Here is a 20,982-nt window from a genome sequence, read left to right on the forward strand (position 1 = left end):
CACACAATGGCTTCCCTCACCATAATAGCAGAAATAACACCGTCTGTGCCTCTTCAAAACAATGGGAGAATGGGCCTCTAAACAGATCGAAGTCCTATTAGCCGACGATAGTCATCTGGGGTTGCGGAGAACAACGACTCATCACCGGGCACACAAATCCAGATGCAGGTGTTTGTGTTGTGTTGTTAATGGCTGTCTACGCGTAGGACGGTAATTCCCAGTCTGGCTTCTGATAGTCTCAGACCAGTGGTCCAGGATGACGCATAATGTATTACGGAGTCCGTTACTTGTTTTCGGGTGGCAGGTACAAATGTGCTAGAATGTGGTTGGTGCACAGTACAGCGATACTCCCTTATGGTGGTCAAATGCGGTCGAGCGCTATCTTGACGTCGAGTACGTCTACGCTCGCGTTCCCATGCTGCCCAACATCAGGTTATTGCCACAGGAGAATGTCACACATATCTGGATGGCTGTGATCCGGAAAGGCGCCCCATTCTTCCAAAATTCTGGTGAGGCACATGCTTTGTTACTTCACGAATCAACCATATATCAAATAAAGACGTACAGAGAGGTCCTTTCCAAAGAGTGTCAAGACCTCGTAACGCTGCATCTCATGAGTAAACTGCATTTCCGCATTCTTAGACTGGTCATTCAACATCTGACGCAGTTCACACTCGTTGTATACCCCACCAGGCCTGTAACAACGCTAAATCACCAATAAGACTAATGGGGTTCGGTCACTATTGTGTCACAGGGAACTGGAATTCTAATCATATACTTAACCGCCGATGTTGTGTTCGTGTCTCAAGTTACAATGACATTTGGTTTCGTCTTCAGGATACATTCTTATCATTTTTAGGTAGTAGAATAGCCGCAGTCATCTCGGAGGTCATCCACTTCACAATTTGCTGCTATGCTATAAGCAGTAATTACATGTGAGTGTGTGGATATTAGCAACTGCGTATTAGCAGCAGTTACCTCATATAAACAATTTATAAATATATGAAATGAAGTGGTCACGTAGGCTCAGTAGTAGTTAAAGCATGGTGCAGACTTCGACATAGTGATACGTTATTGGGAAAATGTAATTAATATACAAAGGAGATTAATTACAAAGCATTTGCGAGATCCATTCAAGAAAACTGCACTAACGCATAAGAACTATACCTCATAGAAATGACACAGGATATTTAAAGAAGGAGAGCACGAGTGTTAACAGGTTTCTTTTTACCAGTGGGAGAGATTCACGGATATTCTGAAAGGCATGAAGGCAGACTCGATTGACAGAGGCCAACCTCCCTTCAAATGGCCACTTTCAAATTTCAAGAAACGGTACTGAGCGATCTATGAGCATAGAATAACCGTCTACGTTTGGCTCAAGTAGTGACTGAGAAATTCAGATCAGAATCATTACAGCACACGCGGATGTGCTTAAAGTCGTCATTCCTCCCCCGTTTCACACGAGAATTGCGTGAGAAGACTCCCAAATAAATAGTACAAGGGGAAGGATCCTCTGCTATGCTTTCCGCAGTTGTTCACAGAGCATAGACGTAAGTGTACAAGTACAAAGATGTCATTTTTTATCATTCCCATCGAAACGACGAACGTATTGCCATTAGGCGTATCCAAACATATTTCTGCGATTCTATTAAATATTTAAACCCAGTTACTTGCGATTAGGTTAGTAATCCGAAACGTTATGGTTGGTATAAGACGAGATGCTGTCATGAACGTTTACACCGATGTCAGCATTCGAACTGTCTTGCTAAATATCACTGGAAGTGTTTACAACACTTACAGAGAGGGTATTTCCACCATTTGGATGCCGTGACAAGAGTTTCCCGCTTACATGTTGTGTATACAGGGTGAGGCAGGAGGGAAGGTACATGCTTTGAGGGTTGATACTAGTGGCGATTCTGAACAAAAGACTCTTAATACACATATGTACTTTTCTGAACCGTTTACAGATAAACCAATGAAAACAACTAGGAACGGGAAACGTGTAGCGTCGTTCTTACTAACCGTGCAGGCACGCAGTTAACTTGCGCATGGTGCATTTGTTTACCTCCAATCTCTGTCCGACAGTGCTTGTCGTAGTGCACGGTACTACAGTGTTGTTACCTGAACAACGAATACAGTTTTGTGTTATGAAGATGCTACGGGTCTTCACACATGCAGAGTATGCTGCGATGGTGTTTCTCTATGGTTTGTTTAATGGGAAATCCAGAGCTGCTGTGCGAGACTAACGACAACGGTTTCCGAAACGCAGAGTGCAGGGTAGCAGGGTGTTTTGCAGGATGTTTCATGGATTGCGTGACAGTGGTATGCTTCCCAGCGTAAATGTTGCCTCTAAACGTCCCGTACAACAAACTCTTAATGAAGATGAGAACATTCTTCAAGTAGTCGAACGCAACACTAACTCTAGAAGAATTGTTGCCCAAGTTGGTATACCACAAACACGAGTCATACGCACAGTGCACAGCACGTACTGTATGCCTTTCATTGGCAGTGTGTACAACATCTGAATCAAGGAGATTCTGCCGCCCGGCAAGAATTCTGTCAATGGATCATTGCCAATGAGCGATTAATTCCAAGTATTCTGTTCACTGATGAGTCAACATTTACCCGCAACGGAATCAACAACACGCGTAACTCTCATGTATGCTCAAATGAAAATGTGCATGGTACTGTGGAAACGAATTTTCAACGACGTTTCTAAGTTAACATGTGGTGCTGTATTATTGATGACCAACTCATCGGTCCATTTGTTTTAGATAACCGTGTTACTGATACGCGGTATCTTGAGTTTCTTCAAAATGTGTTATCAGAATACGTGGATTACGTCCCTTTGGCAACACGAGCTCTTACGTACTTTCAGCATGACGGAGCTGCTACGCATTCCGTCCGGCCAGTGACAAAGTGTCTCAACACAACGCATCCTGGTCGTCGGATTGATCGCCGTGGAATCATTGCTTGGCCACCAAGGTCACCCGACCTTACCTCGTTGGATTACTTTTAAGAGCGACGTCTACAAGTGCAGAGTGGACACGAGAGAGGAACTTCTCGCTTGTATTTTACATGCTTGTGCCCAGGTAAAGGAATGCAAAACTGAGCTCCGATCGGCGACACAACACTGTCTACAAGAGCGGCCACATGCATTGAAGTTGCCGGTGGACTGTTTGAACATATTCTGTGAGGAAACGTACACAATGAAACAAACCATAACATAACAGTATCTTAATTTACCGTCACCTGCACCTTTCCCGTTCCTAGCTGTTTTCATTGGTTTATCCGGAGACGATTAAGAAAAGGGCATATGTTTATTAGAAGTTATTTGTTCAGAATCTCCAGTTGTATCACCCATCAAAGCATGTACCTTCCCTCCTGACTCTGACTCACTCTGCATACGAGAAGTGATGACTGAAAATTTGTATGAAGGCCGGGATTTGAAGCCGGGTCTCTTGCTCACTAAGCAGTTGCGCTAACCACTATGCCACGCTGTCACGTAGGCTTTCAGAACTGCACGGACTACCCTTGTATGCCTCCTTTCTCAGTCCAAATTCCCATTCAGCCCACACGATATTCCCATTAAAATCCAATAGCATTGCAGACACTCCCCAACTGGATTGGAATTGCACCTGATCATCCCCCGTTTCGCCCGATGCTAAAGTACTTTTCCAATACAGTCGGACAGTCTCTGCAACGTTGTTCAAATTTAGCGGGAATGCCACGTGGACTGAGACTTGAATGGGAATTTAGATTGAGGAGGGAAGCGTGCGAGGGCCGTCTGTGCAGTTGTGCAAACCCACCATGCCAGGGTGGCGTAGTGGTTAGCGCATCTGCCTAGTGAGGCACGACACCCGGGTTCGAAACATGGCTATCGTGCAAATTTTCATTTGTCACTTCAGTCTGCAGTGTACTTCACAGAGGTTTAAGACCTGAAAAGGTCTCAGCAACCCCGTAGTTTCATTTGATTTTGAGGATATAGCCAGCGTTGGCCCGTGGTTCACCCAGTCCTTTAAGACAGAGGAGTGTGTCATGTTTCAGTGATTACTGTAGTGTAACAGATCGTGTGAAGACGTTCCAGGCCCTCTTCTTATGTGAAGGAGAAGCGGGACTTGAGAGGTCCTCCACTGTGCCCTGCTTGCCCGGCAGGTCCCCCGGACCCGCCGCGCGACTGCCGGGTGTCGTCGCGGTCTGCGACGTCCCTGCAGGTGTCGTGCATGCGGGGCTCTGACGGCGGGCTGCCGCCGCAGCAATTCACACTGGAGCTGCTGGCGGCCCGCGGCGGACGCCTGGTGGCCAACGTGACCAGCCGCGCCTCGCCGGAGTTCACCTTGGCCGGGCTGGAGCCCGCCACCTCCTACCGGCTGCGCGTCTTCTCCAGCAACGGCAAGGGCCGCAGCGACTCGGCCGCCGAGCTGCAGGTGACCACGCCCAGCGCCTCCAACGGCGGCGGCGGCGGTGGTCTCAGCAGACCGCGACTCGACCAAGGTACCACCGGATCGACAGACGCGACTTCAACCATTCCTCTGTGAATCCTACTGACACTTCTTCCTTCGTATATTTCGTCCATTACGCACCACTAGTGATTAGCGGGTTTTTCTTCTGCATAACGGTATCTACATTATGAATCTACATTTTGATGACGTTTTTTCTTTTTTTACGGGGGAGACTCATTCTTAGATTTTAACATTATATGTTATATACGACAAACAGCCAGTATATGATATGTAAGGGGCGATCAGAAAGTATTCACTGGAAGGTCGTAAACTCCAGGATCGGAATGTCAATGAGGCAAAAACGTCTTGAGCATTGAGAAAACCACCCCACCTACGGACCTGCCTGATTATGTCTGTTCGGTAAAACACTGAGTCCTGTTGCGTGAGGAAGTCGGCAACTGCCTGCTGCACGTCGTCGTCCGACAGGTATCAGTGACTCTTCAGGGGATCGAAAACGTGATAATCACATAGAGAGAGGTCAGTGCTATAGGGTGGCTGCTCGAGTGTCTCCAACTCGAGTTGGCGTAACTTCAGCATTACGACTTTTGCGATATAGGAACGTGGGTCATCATAAAGCAGCAACATGAAATTTAGCGTATCATTTCACAACGCTGGTTTAGACAGATTTTCTGCCACATACACAGTCTCTATTGTCCGACGGATGTCTACCCGTGTTTGTCCTTCGGCAGCCAAGAAAAGAATAACACCAAAATGGTTCTTTTTGGACGCTTTTGGTAATAACGTCGCCGTAGTTCACGTTTCGATGTATACTGTACGCATGACAGAAGACTGCAAATACCCTACTAATCCCTTGCCTGCCTGTCGATACTTTACACACCTGCATCGGAGTAGCGCTGCATTGCACATACTTTGCAGCAGTAGCCTAAAACGGAAACTTTTGGTTGCCCCTTATACGAACGAAACCACTCGTAACACTATAAACGTATAATTGAACTGGGTAGGAGACAGGATCTGGGATCATTAAGCTTCTCAGCGAAAACAAAAAAAAGTCTAACAGAAAATAACTTCTTTATTTACTACAAACACCGGTTTGTCATTTACAAAAACAAGTAATGCTTGTTCGCACACAAATTTTATCAAAAATTTTCTCAAACAATAGTTTCTGTAATACACATCAGCAGGTAGTTGACAATGTAAGTAATATATACGTCTGTGAAGCAGATAGAACGACCATAGCATCAATAAATATCAAAATACATATTTTTATTTTTGGATCATCAGTCTTTTCACAGGTTTGTTGCGGCCGGACACGAATTTCTCTCCTGTGCCAACCTCATCATTTCAGAGTAGCACTTGAAACCTACGTACTCAGTTATTTGCTGGATGTATTCGCACATAAGTAAAAGAATTAATAGTAGTATACCAACATTATAGCTATTTAATATCAATAATTACCAAATTACGTGGACAAAATTACTAGATAAAAATAAAAAGTTTCATGCACAGCTGTGAAGCAATCAGAAGTGATCGTTGTCTCACTAGTTCGTACCATCACCGAAAGTATAAAATCTGAAGCAATCTACACCTCTGTGAAGCAGACTTTTGCATGAACCAGTATCAATCGTATGGATGAGGAACTTTGTATTAAGGTGCTTAAAACTTTAGAGACACGCTATAAAGAAGCCAAAGAGAGTCGCTATTTCACGAATATGTGTAATCACAGAAAACAGAAAATTTAAAGTAATGTACACGTTGCTGAAGCAGACTGAGGGCGTTAAAAACCACTTTGAGAGAAACAAAATTCCAGGCAATCGAAAGACCGAGAGGGCATGAGTTGGCAATTACGGGAACGGCTCAACTTCGGCCCACCTACCAGACAGTTGCTCGACGAATTCTAAAACAAACACAGAGCACAAATTACATTTACATAGTGACAGGCAGTGCACTGACCCCCGAACCACAACAGAAACGTGACGGAGTACAACTCAGTCCATTTGACATGCTCGTGTATATGGAGGGTGTACATCGATTAAACCGAAAAACTGCAGGGATGGGTTTCTGACTCTAAATGGAGAAAAAAGTCCAATGAGCAATGTCTGGAAATCGACTGTGTACGTGCAACGGCAATAAATCGCTCCGAAGAGGACTGCCGATAATCCTTGCATTCGTCACAGGTGACAGTGCATACACATAAACGTACTTTGGCTTATACAATGTTGCTGGGCCCCTTTCCTGGCGCCTGTACTATGATTCGTCTCAATATCTTGTAGGACCTAGCCCTCCAAATCTGGTGTACGCACAGTCCGCCGCCTCCTTGCACTTTCGTCTGTCTGAAAGGACCCATGACCACACAAAAGACCAAAAACATCTTAAAATATAGTGTGGTGTGGTTTGTGTTTGTGAGGGTATTTGTTTTGGTATAGCCGTGCTGTCCTCTCGACGTGTCCATCAGCTTGGCCGTACATAAACACCATCTAGGCTTGTTCCCGGCACGAATACCACACCATTCTGCTGCTTATAGAACACTGCGTCAACCACACAGCCTGCAACACAGAAGTAGCACATCGCACGTGGTTAGGCGTAAGGTTCACTCGTCAGCGCCATATACTGTGACAACGCTGCATTTCCGGACACATATTCATAAGGATGTTTTTCCGTCTTTTTCAGTCGGAATTCCGTACCTGTGTTTTGTCGGGTTTTTTTATTTTCACCCTGAATATATAGGGCACTTAAATACTGGAAATAGCAGACACTAAAACTTTAATTTAGAAAGAACATATGACGTTTCAAAACTGTTACTCTTTACAATTATGTAAATATTTGATTTAGACAGGTTCTTATCGCCAGGATGCAGAGATCGGCAAAATACTGTCACCAGAATGATCCTCATCAGTTTACTGACAAAATAACAAATAACACCCAGAGGTAGGTGGGTAGGGATGGTACTGTTTCGTGAATCTGGAACAACACTGCACCCACAAGAAATGGTGCTCACCATTGTTTCTGTACCAGGACAAAGCGAATGGCGGGACGATGTACCTGGCCACGTCTACCAGGCAAACCAGCAGGGACATACCCAAACAAAATCTTCAAAATATGGTCTTTACTGCACAGATAGGTTTGAGTTGCAGCTCCACAGTAGTCGAAGGCTCGGCTCGCGATGTAAAAATCAATCGTACATACACGATGAGCGACCACGATAGCTTCCACAAACAAGCTGCGATACCACACAATTCTCCATGAAAACAGCCAAACCCCAGTAGGTCACCTCTAAGCTGTGCGCGCGGTTAAAATCTTTGCCGATTGCCAGTGGACAACAAGATGGTGATGGTCACTAGAGCGCCTTCTTGTTGGCTTGAAGAAGATTACCAGGAGCGCAGGGATACCTTCTTAGACGGTTCAGGCCAAACAAGAAATGGAAATACCCACACACTGTGTTGCAGCAGAATGTTCAATATTAAGGGACATGACAGGAGCGACCATTCGAAAAAAAATCTAGTAAACATGGAGTCTAAAATTCATACCTTAAGAGCTACAAGAATTTGTTCTTCACAAACGTGAAACACATATTTTCTGGTGAACAAATGCTCAGAGCTCATTTGGAGCCCATGTCCACTACAAAAGCTTTATTGTTCGTTTGGTCCTTACTACCTCCTCCAGAAGTGTGAGAAGCAAAGAGCTCGCAGTGGAAGAGATTTGTTTCACAGTATTGAAGAAGTTTTCATAGCTCTTAAGGCATGAATTTTACAGCCTGTTTTAGCTAGAACACCTGACTCTCGTCTTATCCTCGAATATTAAGCATTCCTGCTAGAGACTGGCAGGAGAAGTATTGCTTTTCCTTTGCCTGCGTGGTATTCCTCCTTTTCATTTCCTTGATAACATACAAAATAATTAAGAGGTTTAATGGAATGAAGTCGTCCATACTAATGTTTTGTAATATCAGTGTTACTTTGTATATAGAGTACAAAGACGTGAGGGCGTCTCTCTTTGCATCCACTGCCAGCGGAGAGGATACATTAGGTCTGCCTGTCTCATTTATTTTGAGGCGAGTGGAAATGATATATCGACAGAGATACAATTACCAAAGTGAGCGCCAAATCGATAATAATGTATACCTCATCCGAAAAAAATATGACGAAACCGATGTCTAAAACTACAAAGTTAAACGGAAAGAATTACCTAGCAGCCGGCCGAGGTGTGATACTTTATCCAACCTAATGGCTACGGAGAGTGCCTTCAGGCTTCACTTGCAGACGGACAGGCCATTTAGATTAGCAATAGAACATTGTTGCTATCCTGACATTTGACTGTTCTCTTACTGAGAACTTGTTTTTAAATAAGATCCATCAAGTTCATTCGTTCCCATTTATGTCGATTACCTACAGTAGTCGGTACGTACCATCCGGGTAGTTTGAGTCACTGAGCACATCGTAGTACACACCATGTTGCCGATACTGTCAAATGGTGTGAAACTAACAAATTTTTGGACTTCAAAGTTACATATTTGTGAAACCCATACAGTTAATGCGAGGGCTGTTTGGACAGTAAGGTCCGGTAGGCCGTGAAATGGAAAAAGACAGTGATAATCCGATGAAGATTTGCACCAAGGTTTGGGCAGTCTCTCTAGTATGCCTGTCGATCGCGTCACATCGCTCTTCTAAATCCTGGGCACACAGTGAACTCGTAAAGTCGCCTACAGCATAGTGTCTCCAGTCAAGTAGGTGTGCCTTCTGTGACGTTTCACCTGATTTCATGCAACCCCACGTAAAATACCTGTCATGCATTTACTTCTTCGTGACAGTTCTCGGCCATACGCTGCAAGGGAAATGAGGACACCGCTGTTGCGTTTTCAATGGGAAGTGTTTGATAATCTACCGTACAGCCGGTCTTGGCTTCCTCTCGTCTCTGCTCACAATGATCGCTGGCTATGAAGACAACATTTTAGAACAGACAACGAACTGCAGGTAATTGTGGAGAAGAGTTGGAAAACACGGGCGGCTGCCTTCTGTGACAAGGGTGTTGGAAACTTGGTATAATGCTACGACAAACGTCTACGTCGAAGCGGGACTACCTAGCGAATGAGTTGGGGAGGGGGTAACATATTGCAAATAATTACCTTAATTACCTCACTCCAACACTAAATTGATATAGACAGTTGCAGCTTCGTCCACTGTATCACTTGCTGCTGCGTTCTTTGGGTCACATTCTTACTGCATTTACGTATGTTTGTTCATGAAAGGGACGTTCGGGAATAAACGGCGAACTTCACCGTAATTCCCAAAGTTTTATTTGTGTGTCCATGTATAAGTAAGGATACTAGATTTACTTTTGTTACTGCTTCAGATATCGTTGTGGAAGGTGAATGCACGACACGCACAGGTCCCAGACACAGAAGATGCTTTACGCCTGCCACACGAATAAAAGTTGTAGCCTATTAAAAAAGTTAAAAAAGAAACATCTGTCCTGAAAACGAATAGTATTCAGGGAACAGTTCAGAATGGCCACTGTCACAAATTAAGAACTTTAGAGAAGCAAATACAACAAGTTAAATGAAAGAATTTTCATCGCCAATGCGTACTTATTTAACATAATTTTTGTGTTAACTTCCCTGTTAACTTCACCCAGAGGTAACTTCACTCTATTCGACAGTAGTATGGCTCTGAGGCCTCAAGCGAAATGGGTATGACGTTAATTATTCACGAGACGTTAATTCACGCGATTAGAAGTATCTTTGGCAGCTGTCTACATAGCAAGGTGATATTTCACTGCCTACGGACCAGATAACGCGCCATCGTGTGTCACTGTTGTTCCGCATTGCTAATATTTGTGTCTCTTGTTCGATGTAACCCTGTAGTGGCATCTTCGAGCTAGCATTATAAATTGAATATGAGAATCTTGTCACTGATTATTTGTTCACTGCTTTCTCTCAATTTCAGTACTTCATATAGTTGGTCATGTTTCTTTGAAACACTTCCGTACGTATTACATTTCCATTGATAACTCAAATGTGGGCTCCTGACATCGTTATGATTGTGTTACCGCCCCCTCTAATCGCTTCCCATCACCATAAAAAACTTTGATTAGTCGATACTGAAACAGAATGTATGATTAACGCTTGAAAGTAGGATCGAGCCACATGCTTCCTGGGCCACACGGTACCACATCACCTTGTTTGCGTTCCACTTTTCAGCAGAAGTTGCGGACAAGAGAAGTGTATAATGTACCGTGTGGTACTTTGGTACGTAATCGCTCGATTACGTCATCGATATGTCACAGAATCATCGAACTTACACACGCTACCACAGATTATTTCGATGTCTGCGTTGCAGGAACATTACCAACGAAGATGGTTCCGTTACATGGTGGATAACAGCTTATTTCTCTGTAGCCTTCCAGCACCCAGTGCCCGTATCCAAGTTCCACAACAGGTATAGCCACGGTAGCAGTTAAAAATGTTTTAACACTTTCTGATCTCAAAGTCTTCTTTGTTGACAGATGCTATAGTGGTGCGTGGAAAGGGGGGGGGGGGAGTCAATGCTGAAAAGTCAGAGAGAAATAAGTGGAGTAATTCACTATGTAATGGTATCAGCATCGCTACTAATGTAACTCCATCAAATTCGTCGACGTAATCTCTTCTGGCGTATGGAAGTTCCGTGACTTCGTGGCGTGTCGAAGACATCATTTGGGGAGTTGCACATGAAAATTCCACGCAGACCGATAGCAGGATGATTTACTCTTAATAATTACGAGAGAGGAACTCGTTGGAAACCTGAATACACAAGCTCATTGGACGCGACAAGAGATCTAAGACATATTCATCCTTTAATCTGCATTGCCCATTTACTTCGGTGTCAATATACATGTAGCTGCTTGTTACATTGAAGAAGATGACGCAACTTTTGAGATGTCTTGTTGCGAACGTCCATGAACGTTATTTTGAGAGTAATGTATAATGTTACTGCAAATCACGTTCATTTCGCATATTTAAGTGAAGTAAAGTGAAGTAACAAGACAATCTTTTACAAGGAAAGACATAGAGGGCCTGGAAGATACACAGACCTTTAATGAGTAAAATCTGATTATTTGTATCTGCCGCAACTATGCAATGGTGCAGTAGATCATGGTTGATTTCGTGACCACAAATATTAGTTAGCAGCTGTTAAATAAATAACTTAAGTTTCGAAAGGAAATGAGAAGCAATGGCTATATTATTAATCATCAAAATATTACGTTAAAACGAATCACTTTCAATAACACAATTGCAGAGCACTTATTTTCTTTAATTTATGAGTGCTACGGGAATGCGCCGTACCTGCTGAACACCACCGATTCGATCCTCTTACGTGAGAGATGGTTCCAGAAATAACGGTAAAGTCACTGAACTATGCGTATGTCCTACGACGCGTGATATCGCTCCGACTGTGACACACCACTTGAAACTCTGCGTTTTGACAAATATCCTTACTGCTGTTCCCTTCACTTCTGCGGAGCATGGTGCTGCAGGAATTCAGAGTATCGGTTGCTATCGATGAAGCGGGGGAACGGTCACTTCTGAAGTTGTAAAGACTAAGTTTCACTCGTCACCTCACTCTCTTCTGCAATATCTTTGGATGAGAGTCCCACTTTTCTCTTAGAGTTCTTAAAACTTGTAAAGAATATTTAAGTTTAGCTGTGTTTTGCACAAGTTGAAAAACGAAGGAAAAAGATACTTTGCTGTTGTTGTTTACATCAGAAAACAGTTTTTATCAAATGCACAGTGTTTGTCCCACGCTGTAAATTCAGTATACAAACGCTGCAAATTTATAGACGCTAGAGCCGAGGAATATTTAACAATTTAAAAAAAATCTTTATAGACAGGGCAGCTAACTACGTGTTCTAAGACGATATTGAACTTCCGAAGATGACAAATTAATCTTTCGAAATCAGTGAAGTGCGTAAAATATTCCGATAGAGCAGCTGACGACTTAATTTTAGTATGAAAACTGCTGAAAATATAACAACTGTGAATAACATCATAGATGAAAAGGAAAATAATAGTAGTACTAAATTAAACGTATGTAGTCCACAGATTAAGTGAAATAATGCCGTATAAGTACGGTCAATGTATACACATTAAAGAAAAAGTTTAACCTGGCAGCAAATGTTCAAGTAAAACAATCGAGCCGACAGTTACCTTAGTAACACGGCGCGATAGAACATCTGTAATTTCAACAAAGAACAGTGAACATATAATGTTCGTGAGTCATCACCCATCAGATTATTCACTCTTGAACAGCTGAATGAAAGATATCTACTTAACATTGAAAGACCTTTCTATTTATCCTAAGGTAGAATGGAATCCGCAATGTAGATTGGTCATAAACAGTCTGAAAAGCTTGTAAGAGGGTTGAAGGGTAGAATGTGATAAGTAATAATTCATAAGAAAAAATTCGATACGTTACGCTGTTTCCGATTAATTAGCATTGAATTTAGCCAGTCAGGCAACTGTGTGCGCAAATTGAAACGGCCAAACATGTTCTTCGTTTGGTTCCCTAAAAACGAACAACAGTGCGGTACAAATATTGAACATGGGACAGTAGTAAGGGTCGAACTCGAGCGAAAGGCTGAATAGTTTAGTACGCTTCACGCACCAACTTACACAAACTGTATCTGACGGGCCGCTTCAATTTGCACGCGCAACTGTCTCAGCGGCTACCTTCAATGCAAACTTTGAAATTGCTTGCCTGCAACAACCTTACAAGCATTCCATACTGTTGCTGACCACCCAACTGAAAACATAGGAGAGCGGTCCTGATCCGTATCTTCTCAATCGCCACCCGTTAAATGTGGGGCTCGGTTGCAGCTGGATCTGAGGCTGACACATCTCACTCGCTGAGTACCACTGCCATGAACAGATTCGAGGTCTTACGGATTTTCTCATGTTCTTTGATTATTCATCATGCTGTTGTGAACCAAATCGGGACGGAGAAGTGATAGACTGTCTTGCTCAATTAGTGTTGGCTATTGGGTGCTGAGCTCCACATGAAAACGACAACTCAAGTGAGAACACCACCACTTCTTGTCTCAAAGAATCGCTTTTGCTATCTTGTATTTATCACCCAAAGTGGTTTATTGGCTCTGGCTGAGGTCATCAGTCCCCTAGAACTTAGAACTACTTAAACCTAACTAACCTAAGGACATCACACACATCCATGCCCGAGGCAGGATTCGAACCTGCGACCGTAGCGGTCACGCGGTTCCAAACTGACGTGCTTAGAACCGCACGGCCACACCGGCCGGCAAAGTGGTTTATTACTTACTCGTTATTAGTTATGGTCAGTCCAGAACTGAAGACATCTGTCGCTTCACTTGGCGAACTATTACATTATCCGTGAAGTCAGGCGATTTCCCGTTCCAATCCAAAAATTCCGTTGCTCTTGATTTTATAGGCTGTTGAACGCGAGCTAGATAGTATTACCAGAGGAGTGGATGATACCTCCAGCTGAGCAAATACTTACAAATAATCATACTCAAATACCATTTATGCTTGCATCTTAAGATTAAATACACATTGTTCAATGACACAACTTCTACCAAACTGACGATATGTTTTTTTCACCATACGATTTTCGTTTTATTGAAATAAAGTGTCACCAGTGGTAGTAATTTCCTCTTGGTTTCTCGTCTACATCGGGGAATGCCGTAAGCTAGCACATCTCTGGTGTCTTTCTTCATTAGCCACTGATGCTTGCAGTCTAACTTTTTGTTGTTGTGTAGAATTATGGATTTCTTACGTTTTGCAGAGCACACTTTTTCGTACACCACTGTTTACTGTTTATTTTTATACTTGTTGCGAAAAAGTGTGCTGTGTAAAACGAAATAAATGCATAGTTCTACAGAGCAACAAAAAAAATGGACTATGAGTGTCAGTGTCTAATGAAAAAAGACAAAGATGTGCTAGCAAACGGCACTTCCCTATGTAGGCGAGAAACCAAGCAGAAATCACCACCACTGATGATACTTTACCTCAATGAAGTGAAACGTGTATGGCGAAAAAAAGAAACACGCATAGCTTGTAGTTGCCGCGACAGAACTAAAATACCTTCAGAAATTATAAAGCAACTACAGACAACATGCCCACAATATGCCCACACAAATAAAGCATTTAATTTATTTGGGGAAGAGTAAGAAGATACAGCTAAATAGAAATACGGGCATGCAATATGATTTTCTGTAAAACATTGATTTAATATCAAACCCTGTCGATGTGTAGGTACATACAGTCTTTGTTCTGAAAAGGCACTGCTCCACTCCAGCTATTAAAGAAAGTACAGGGGTGTATTTTCGATTCCACGAAGTTGCTTGCAGGTTTTTGTTGGTCTTCTGTTTTTGATGTGAGTTCTCAGTATGGTTATCTACATTTATCTGCACAGATGGCTTAGAATGTACACCATCATTATAATAATTTATGTATACGCAAACAGCTTGGACTATAACATCGATTTTATACACTTCACAGTTTTTTGATGTTTCCAGCACCCGGAACTTCGGCACTAAGATACTTAAAGAAAATTCTACAGACATTCTTCCCCTAGATAATTTTTAATAAAAAATGCGCCATTTATTTGCTTATTGTTTACGTGAATATGGCCTCATTAATGTATTGCGAGAGGAAAAGCTTCATCTATAGCAAAATAATAAGAGATCTGTAATCTTATTGCTGCAAAGGTGTTACTGGATGCGAGAGCTTGCCGCCTGACAGTGTTTTACCAACAGAAATTTCTTCCAATACTCTCCGTTAAGCGTAGCGGCGATATTTGCCATCGTTAGTTGATAAATAATCCATCTGCGCCTCAAATAGCTAACAAAACTATGGAAGGAAAACCTTTGTAATTTGAAAACATTGATCCAGATTTTGCAGAATCTTCAATTCTGACGTTGATTAAATCTATGCTGCCAATACAGATCAGTAGATTCCATAGTTTCCATCAGCAGTGTTCGTCCATATTTCTTGACTTAGTGTTGGTATATATTCCGGCTGCGGATGCTCTCATATTTCCTTTGACGATTCAGACGCCATTCTTCGAACTGTAGCGAGTCCTTCGAAAAAAAAGAGGAAAAAACGTAGAAGAATACTCGGCAGCTAAATATCTGAAATATCGTCTTCGGTACTCTGTGGAATTCCTGTCTTTTTTTTTTTTTTTTTTTTTTTGCAGTAAGAGGTTGTCGAGAATGATGGAAGAGTTAGACGGGGATGGGTATACAGGGGTAATATTGTTAGCTACGTAAGCCTGTCCACAGCAGCAAGGTCATATCACATAGTATGTAAAAAATCGGTTTTTTTGCAGTAAGAGGTTGTCGAGAATGATGGAAGAGTTAGACGGGGATGGGTATACAGGGGTGATATTGTTAGCTACGTAAGCCTGTCCACAGCAGCAAGGTCATATCACATAGTATGTAAAAAATCGGTTTTTAATTGAACAGAGACCTATCATCGCCCACTTCCATGCGAACAAGAAATTCTAAAGCAAAGGTCTGTCTTGCTGGCAGATCAACAGAAAGCAACCTGTGCACAAGGGTAGTTTTGAATAGATAGCAAGGAAGGATGTTTCATAGGATTTTACGCACCGTGCTCACGGGTATGTCCAATGTACGGGCAATTCTCCGTGCACTACACGTTTGCACACCACCACTCGTCTCCTCCTGCATTGCTGTGGCCACTGCTCCCAGTGACGTGGAATTAATTCGTTTCCTCTCTTTACCAGGTTGCATACCAAAAGAGCCCGTCTTATCCAATTCCGAATCATTTTCTCCCAGTCATCGGACTAACGCCTTATTTCAAACCCCTCAGAGTTTGCGAAATATAAAAATAACTGCAATCAACATTGGAAAGGTAGCCATTTCAAGCTGTAGTATCATACTATAAGGTGCAAAAGATTAAAATTGTTTTTTGGTGCTGTTTCCACAAAACCGAATGAGAAGATTTGTATAGCAGCGGGCACACATGAAAACGAAAAGTATGCGAAAAGTATTTTACTGGGAAAGAGGCAGATGTAGTTGTGCTTCATCTACATGCAATATTAAGTTGAATAAAATCAGAACACTTTCATCGCCCTGAAACACATGGTGTGACGTTACTGCTTTTGGCATTGTATCACATGCATGCCACACCACTCCCATGTATCTGCCATGTCACACGGTAGAGGCACAAAAACAGTGACAACAGATTTTTTAGGAACTCAACACTATCAACGTCCGAATTATTTTTTAAAATAAATTTCACGGAATTATTGCGCACATGATTTTGTACGTGAGTGTAGTGAATCCTAAGCACTCAGGTGGACATGCGAATGTGGGAATAATGTACAATTACAAAGTGCTGATTACAATAAAAACAGTATTAATTTTTTTTTATTTCCAGCATTTCGAAAATGTGGTTTACAGTGCAAAGGCAGATAGGTCTACAAAGTTGTGCAAAAATATGAGAGATGAAGATGATGTTGATACTGAACTACACGGTAAGTAACGAGGGAATTTCGTAGTACATGACTTGGTTCGCAGAGGTAAGTAAGCAAATAAACATGACAACAGAGCTGAAAGTGGATTTGAATCCGAATTCATCTAAAAAAGTTTGGAACCTCTCCAGATATTTATACAACGTGACATTCCAAACCATAAATACGCAGACCAACGAAATTTATAGCTGAGTCGTATCAGTGAGGTGCATCGATTATATTAAACTTAATGGCTACAGAGAGGATTAAGTCTTAAATCACAGGGCTGGAAAGGTTTCACTTTGGTGCTATACGTGAAAAATAACCACATATCTCGTTGTACAGAATCGCATGTGCCAAAGGTACTGGATGAAACAATATTTTTTCTCGATACACAATCTTGACTTCTATGCATGCAACACAGACTCAGACTTTACGTGTATATGGCCAGAATGTACAAAATCTAGAAACCTTCTGAAGTGATAGCCTACTTTTTATATCGTGTTTAAGGTTGTACAAAACACACTTCATAAAACTAAGTTGGCGCCGGCCGGGGTGGCCGCACGGTTCTAGGCGCTTCATTCTGACACCGCGTGACCTCTACGGTCGCAGGTTCGAATCCTGCCTCGGGCATGGCTGTGTGTGATGTCCTTAGGTTAGTTAGGTTTAAGTAGTTCTGAGTTCTAAGGGACTGATGACCTCAGAAGTCGCATAGTGCTCAGAGCCATTTGAACCATCTGAAGTAAGTTGGCTTTTAGATGAAAGTTAAGAGGAGCAAAATTACACAATCGCCAACATCTATTATGACCCTATTTGGTTATCTATATCTACGTAGATTCTCTGCAGGCCACCGTACGGTACGTAGCGGAGGGTACGCTGTATCACTACAACTCATTTCCTTTCCTGTTCTACTGCTATATTGAGGCACAAACGAGTGCCTATATGCCTCCGTATGAGCAGTAATATCTCGTATCTTATCTTCGTGGTCTTTAAACAGAATGTGTGTTGGTGATAGTACAATTTTCGGCAGTCAGCTTCAATTGTCGGGTCCCAAAATTTTCTCAACAGTGTTTCTCGAGAAGAAGAACTTCGCCTGACCTCCAGCGATTCCCACTTGAGTTGCCGAAGCGTCGCCGTAACACTTACGTGCTGTTCATACCTACCGGTAACAAATCTAGCAGCGCGCCTCCGAATTGCTTCGATGTCTTCCTCCAATCCGACCTGGTACGGATCCCAAATATTCGAGCAGTATTCAATAATATGTCGCACCGGCGTCCTAATATACTGCCTCCTTTATGGATGAACCACTATTTCCTAAAATTCTCGCAATAAACTAAAGTCGACCAATCGCCTTCCCTACCAAAGTTCTCTCATGCTCGTTCCATGTCATATGGTTTCGCAACGTTATGCCCAGATGTTTAAATGACTTGATTGTATCAAGCAGGACACTAGTAATACTGTATCCGAACATAACAGGTTTGTTCTTCCTACTCATCCGCATTAACTCATTTCTCTCTATTTAGGGGTAGCTGCCATTTATCACAACAAGTTCTTATGCCTGTAAGTTGATATTCAACATTATGTCATTGTCCAAGGGTACGCCTGCTTAGTTGTGGCGTAATGATATTTATTCGCTTATTAAGAGACAGTATCGTCGCAGCGGCCTTTCATGTTCAGTGCAAAGATGTAGTGCGACTGAACTAGGACCCAATCAGTGCGTGTACCGTATAGTAAACAGCTGTGCTAGCGTATATCATGTTGCTATATCAGACACCAAACCGTGTATTAATTACGTCTGTTCTGTTACAGCTAATGTAATAATCATTTACTCGACACTTCCAAATAATAATAGCAGATCAGCATTCAAATCAGGTTAATGGCTCTGAGCACTATGGGAGTCAACTGCTGTGGTCATAAGTCCCCTAGAACTTAGAACTACTTAAACCTAACTAACCTAAGGACATGACACACATCCACGCCGGAGGCAGGATTCGAACCTGCGACCGTAGCGGTCGTGCGGTTCCAGACTGTAGCGCCTTTAACCGCACGGCCACTCCGGCCGGCCAATCAGGTTAATGATTTGAATGATAGTTTAGGTACGTAAATTTATGCTAATACTCAAAGTTTTCAGTTTACATAAGTAATAGCTTCTTGATATGAGGAATAGATTCCGGATACACGTATATGACATTTTTACTTATGACTCAAGTCATTTTCTTGTCAAAAGTCCTAGAACTGTATATGTGATATCTACATCTACATTTACATGTCTACTCTGCAATTCACATTTAATTGCTTGGCAGAGGGTTCATCGTACCACAATCATACCATCTCTCTACCATTCCACTCCCGAACAGCGCGCGCGAAAAACGAACACCTAAACCTTTCTGTTCGAGCTCTGATTTCTCTTATTTTATTTTGATGATCATTCCTACCTATGTAGGTTGGGCTCAACAAAATATTTTCGCATTCGGAAGAGAAAGTTGGTGGCAGAAACTTCGTAAATAGATCTCGCCGCGACGAAAAACGTCTTTGCTTTAATGACTTCCATCCCAACTCGCGTATCATATCTGCCACACTCTTCTCCCCTATTACGTGATAATACAAAACGAGCTGCCCTATTTTGCACCCTTTCGATGTCCTCCGTCAATCCCACCTGGTAAGGATCCCACACCGCTCAGCAATATGCTAACACAGGACGAACGAGTGTAGTGTAAGCTGTCTCTTTAGTAGACTTGTTGCATCTTCTAGCGTCCTGCCAATGAAACGCAACCTTTGGCTCGCCTTCCCCACAATATTGTCTATGTGGTCTTTCCAACTGAAGTTGTTCGAATTTTAACACCCAGGTACTTAGCTGAATTGACAGCCTTGAGAATTGTACTATTTATCGAGTAATCGAATTCCAACGGATTTATTTTGGAACTCATGTGGATCACCTCACACTTTTCGTTATTTAGCGTCAACTGCCACCTGCCACATCATACAGCAATCTTTTCTAAATCGCTTTGCAACTGATACTGGTCTTCGGATGATCTTACTAGACGGTAAATTACAGCATCATCTGCGAACAACCTAAGAGAACTGCTCAGATTGTCACCCAGGTCACTTATATAGATCAGGAACGCCAGAGGTCCCACGACGCTTCCCTGGAGAACACCTGATATCACTTCAGTTTTACTCGATTATTTGCCGTCCATTACCACGAACTGCGACCTTCCTGACAGGAAATCACGAATCCGTCGCACAACTGAGACGATACCCTTTCGGCCCGCAGCTTGATTAGAAGTCGCTTGTGAGGAACGGTGTCAAAAGCTTTCCTGAAATCTAGAAATACGGAATCAAATTGAGATCCCCTGTCGATAGCGGCCTTTACTTCGTGCGAATAAAGAGCTAGCTGCGTTGCACAAGAACGATGTTTTCTGAAACCATGCTGATTACGTATCAATAGATCGTTCCCTTCGAGGTGATTCATAATGTTTGAATACAGTATATGCTCCAAAACCCTACTGCAAACCGAAGTCAATGATATAGGTCTCTACGGTCGCAGGTTCGAATCCTGCCTCGGGCATGGATGTGTGTGATGTCATTAGGTTAGTTAGGTTTAAGTAGTTCTAAGTTCTAGCGGACTGATGACCACAGATGTTAAGTCCCATAGTGCTCAGAGCCATTTGAACCATTTTTTGATATAGGTTTGTATTTCGATGGATTACTCCTACTACCCTTCTTAAACACTGGTGCGACCTGCGCAATTTTCCAATCTGTAGGTACAGATTTATGGGTGAGCGAGCGATTGTATATGATTGCTAAGTAGGGAGCTATTGTGTCAGCGTAATCTGAAAGGAACCTAATCGGTATACAATCTGACCTGAAGACTTGCCCGTATCAAGCGATTTGAGTTGCTTCGCAACCCCTAAGGTATCTACTTCTAAGAAACTCATGCTAGCAGCTGTTCGTTTTTCAAATTCTGGAATATTCCATTCGTCTTCCCTGGTGAAGGAATTTCGGAAAACTGCGTTCACTAACTCCGCTTTAGCGGCACAGTCGTC

At 42.6% G+C, this 20,982-nt stretch overlaps 1 protein-coding gene across 1 annotated transcript in view; it reads left to right on the top strand.

Annotated features, from left to right (window-relative positions):
- Nucleotides 1–20,982, top strand: part of LOC126452917 (hemicentin-2-like) — a 716,817-nt gene that overhangs the window by 590,696 nt on the left and 105,139 nt on the right. The window contains exon 11 of the mRNA XM_050091124.1: nt 4,156–4,494. Coding sequence (XP_049947081.1) covers nt 4,156–4,494 — 339 coding nt within the window. The remainder of the gene's footprint in view (nt 1–4,155; nt 4,495–20,982) is intronic.

The sequence above is a fragment of the Schistocerca serialis genome, chromosome 1, assembly GCF_023864345.2.
Source record: "Schistocerca serialis cubense isolate TAMUIC-IGC-003099 chromosome 1, iqSchSeri2.2, whole genome shotgun sequence".
Classification (NCBI taxonomy): Eukaryota; Metazoa; Arthropoda; class Insecta; order Orthoptera; family Acrididae; genus Schistocerca; species Schistocerca serialis.